General features: G+C 40.1%; 1 protein-coding gene across 1 annotated transcript; it reads right to left on the reverse strand.

Annotated features, from left to right (window-relative positions):
• LOC107646886 lies at positions 1,514–2,038 on the reverse strand. Its single transcript, XM_016351028.1, has one exon. The coding sequence runs from the start codon at positions 2,036–2,038 to the stop codon at positions 1,514–1,516; it is 525 nt and encodes a 174-aa protein (XP_016206514.1).

Genomic DNA, 3,374 nt, shown 5'->3' on the forward strand with positions numbered 1-3,374 from the left:
TCATGTTTATACATGAGATACCTGAGAGTAGCATGATCAGTATATACTATAACCTTTGAACCAATCAAGTATTGTCTAAAGTTATCAAATGCATATACAATTGCTAAGAGCTCTTTCTTGGTGGTGGTATCATTTTTCTGTGCTTCATTTAACACCTTGCTAGCATAGTATATAACATGATGCAGCTTGTCTTTCTTTTTCCCTAATACAGCACCAATTGCAAGTCACTTGCATCACACATAAGTTCAAAAGGCAATTCCCAATCTGGGGGTGTGATGATTGGTGTTGTAGTGAGTTTTCTTTTTAAATTTTCAAAGGCATGCTTGCAATTGTCATCAAAGATGAAAGGATTATCAATCACTAGCAAATTGCTTAGTGGTTTTGCTATTTTTGAAAAATCTTTGATGAATCTCCTGTAAAAACCAGCATGTCCAAGAAAACTTCTTACTGCTTTCACATTAACAGGTATAGGAAGATTTTCAATGATTTTTATTTTTGCTTTGTCAACTTCTATACCTTTGCTTGAAACCTTATGCCCAAGAACTATCCCTTCAGGAACAATGAAATGGCATTTCTCCCAATTCAATACCAAATTAGTTTCTTGGCATCTTTTCAAAACAAGAGTTAAATGATGCAAGCAGGTGATAAATGAACTGCCAAAGACAGAAAAATCATCCATGAAGACTTCTAAAACTTTTTCCACCATGTCAGAAAATATAGAAAGCATACACCTTTGAAAAGTTGCAGGGGCATTGCACAGCCCAAAGGGCATCCTTCTATAAACAAAGACTCCAAATGGGCAGGTGAAGGAAGTCTTTTCTTGATCCTTGGGATCCACCACTATTTGATTGTATCCAGAGTACCCGTCCAAGAAGCAATAGTATGCATGGCCAGCCAATCTTTCCAGTATCTGGTCGATGAATGGGAGAGGAAAATGATCTTTCCTTGTAGCATCATTTAATCTTCTATAATCTATGCACATCCTCCACCCAGTCACTGTCCTTGTGGGAATGAGTTCATTCTTCTCATTGAAGATGACAGTCATGCCACCTTTCTTTGGCACTACTTGTACTGGGCTCACCCAAGAGCTGTCACAGATTGGGTATATGATTACAGCATTCCATAGCTTCATCACTTCTTTTTGAACCACCTCCTTCATGGTTGGGTTAAGGCTTCTTTGGGGTTGAACTACAGGCCTTGAATCTTCCTCCAATAGAATTTTGTCCATACAGATGGTAGGGCTTATGCCCTTGATATCATCAATTGTCCAACCCAAGGCTGTCTTGTGAGCTTTCAACACTTCGATCAGCTTTATTTCTTCTTCTATGTTCAAGGAGGAATTTATGATCACTGGCAGGGCCTCTGCTTCTCCAAGAAATACATACTTGAGATGAGGGGGAAGAGGCTTTAACTCTTGTTTTGACTTTTCTTCTGTCTTGCCTTCAGAGGAGATTTCTACTACTTCCTCTCTTATTAAATCTTGTTCCACTTCTGTTTCCACTTCTTGTTCCTCCTAGTTGTTGGCCTCAAGTAACAACGTCTCTACTTCTTCCACCATTTCCACTCTCATATGCTCTTCTTTCTTAGGGGGATATTTCATGGCTTTAAATACATTGATGATCATCTTTTCATCATGTACTCTTAGTGTGATTTCTCCATTTTCTACATCAATTATAGCCCTTGCTGCGGCTAGAAAGGGCCTCCCCAAGATGATTGAGTTGTGTCCTTCTTCCTCCATGTCCAAAATGACAAAGTCAGCAGGTGACATTCTAGTTGGCCTGAGTTCCTCTATTGCAAGCTGCTTCATTAATGAGAGAGGCATCAAGTTGATGCTGGCTACTAGATCACATAGGGCTTTGTTCAATGTTCTATTCCCTATAGTGCAAGATAGGATGAAGCTTCCTGGATCTTTGAGCTTTGGTGGAAGACCTCTTTGGATGATAGCACTGCATTCTTGGGTCAAGATTACTGTCTCCTTCTCATTCCAGCTCCTTTTCTTATTGATGAGCTCTTTGAGAAATTTTGCATATAAAGGCATTTGTTTTAGAGCTTCAGCAAGTGGAATGTTGATCTCCAGCTTCTTAAAAACTTCTAAAAACTTTGGGAACTGTTGATCCTTTAGCTCCTTTTGCAATCTTTGAGGATATGGCAGAGGAGGGGTGTAAGTCTTCACTTCCTTCCTCTATTCTTGTGGAGGCTCCTCTATACTTTGCTTACCCTTCTTTGAAGATTGAGGATCCTCATCCTTCTCCTTGAGCTTTTCTTGATCTTGCTTATCTTTTTCTCCTACTTGCTTCTTGCTGCCAATATTATTCCCTACAGGCTTCTTGTTAGCTTCTTTGCCATTCTCCAAGGTTCTTCCACTCCTTAATTGGATTGTTTTGTATTCTTCCTTGGGGTTAGGAATGTTGTCACTTGGCAGTGCATTGGGTGCTCTTTCAGCTGCTGTTTGCTTGGACAATTGGCTAATTTGCCTCTCTAAATTTCGCAGTGAAGCTTCATGGTTTTTGTTGGCCAATTCTTGATGCTTGATCATCTTTTCCATCATCATCTCCAAGTTGGAGATCTTTTGAGATTCTTGGGGTGGTTGTGGTTAATTATGGGATGTTGAGGGTGGATGATAGTTATTTTGGTTAGTGGATGGGTTATTGGGTGGATAGTAGTTGGGTGGGGGTTGATTGTTTTGTGATTTTCTATATTGGTTTTGGTTAGTGTTTTGATGGTTTTGATGGTTTGTGTTTCTGAAGTTATTTTGGTTTGAGTTTCTTTGCCAAGGTTGCTGGTTCTGGTAACGGTTCCCTTTTTGTCCATCCATTATTGCGTTTGTCGATCAAAGTGCATATCTCTTTTTCAATAAAAAAAAGGGTATTCTCATATATATATCGTTTTGGCGGCATGGCCGAGCGGTAAGGCGGGGGAATGCAAATCCTTTTTCCCCAGTTCAAATTCGGGTGTCGCCTGATCGACAAGAGAATTGAATTTTGACCTTTCTCCCCATTTCAGATTTGGGTGGTTTCTCCAAGATGAGTTGTAAGTATCTCCATGAAAATTATTTGATCCAGAGCCTTGATTGTGCATGTACTACACTTGTTCAGGTTGCTGCTCTTCATAGTTTTCCTCCTGCTACCCCCCACACCACTGGTGATTGATTAGTTGTGCTCACTGCTGCAAGTTGTAGTCCATCCATCCTCTTTGACGTTGTTTCAATTTGCTGTTGAAACTGCTGGTGTATGAGTTTATTCTGTGCTCATATGGCATCAACTCCTTCAAGCTCAAATACACCTTTCTTTGGGGATGCTTGCCTTTTAGAGGAGTAGAAATACTCATTGTTGGTTACCATGTCTATGAGATCTTGTGCCTCTTGAGCAGTTTTC

This window comes from Arachis ipaensis, chromosome B06 (assembly GCF_000816755.2).
Source record: "Arachis ipaensis cultivar K30076 chromosome B06, Araip1.1, whole genome shotgun sequence".
NCBI classification, from domain to species: domain Eukaryota; kingdom Viridiplantae; phylum Streptophyta; class Magnoliopsida; order Fabales; family Fabaceae; genus Arachis; species Arachis ipaensis.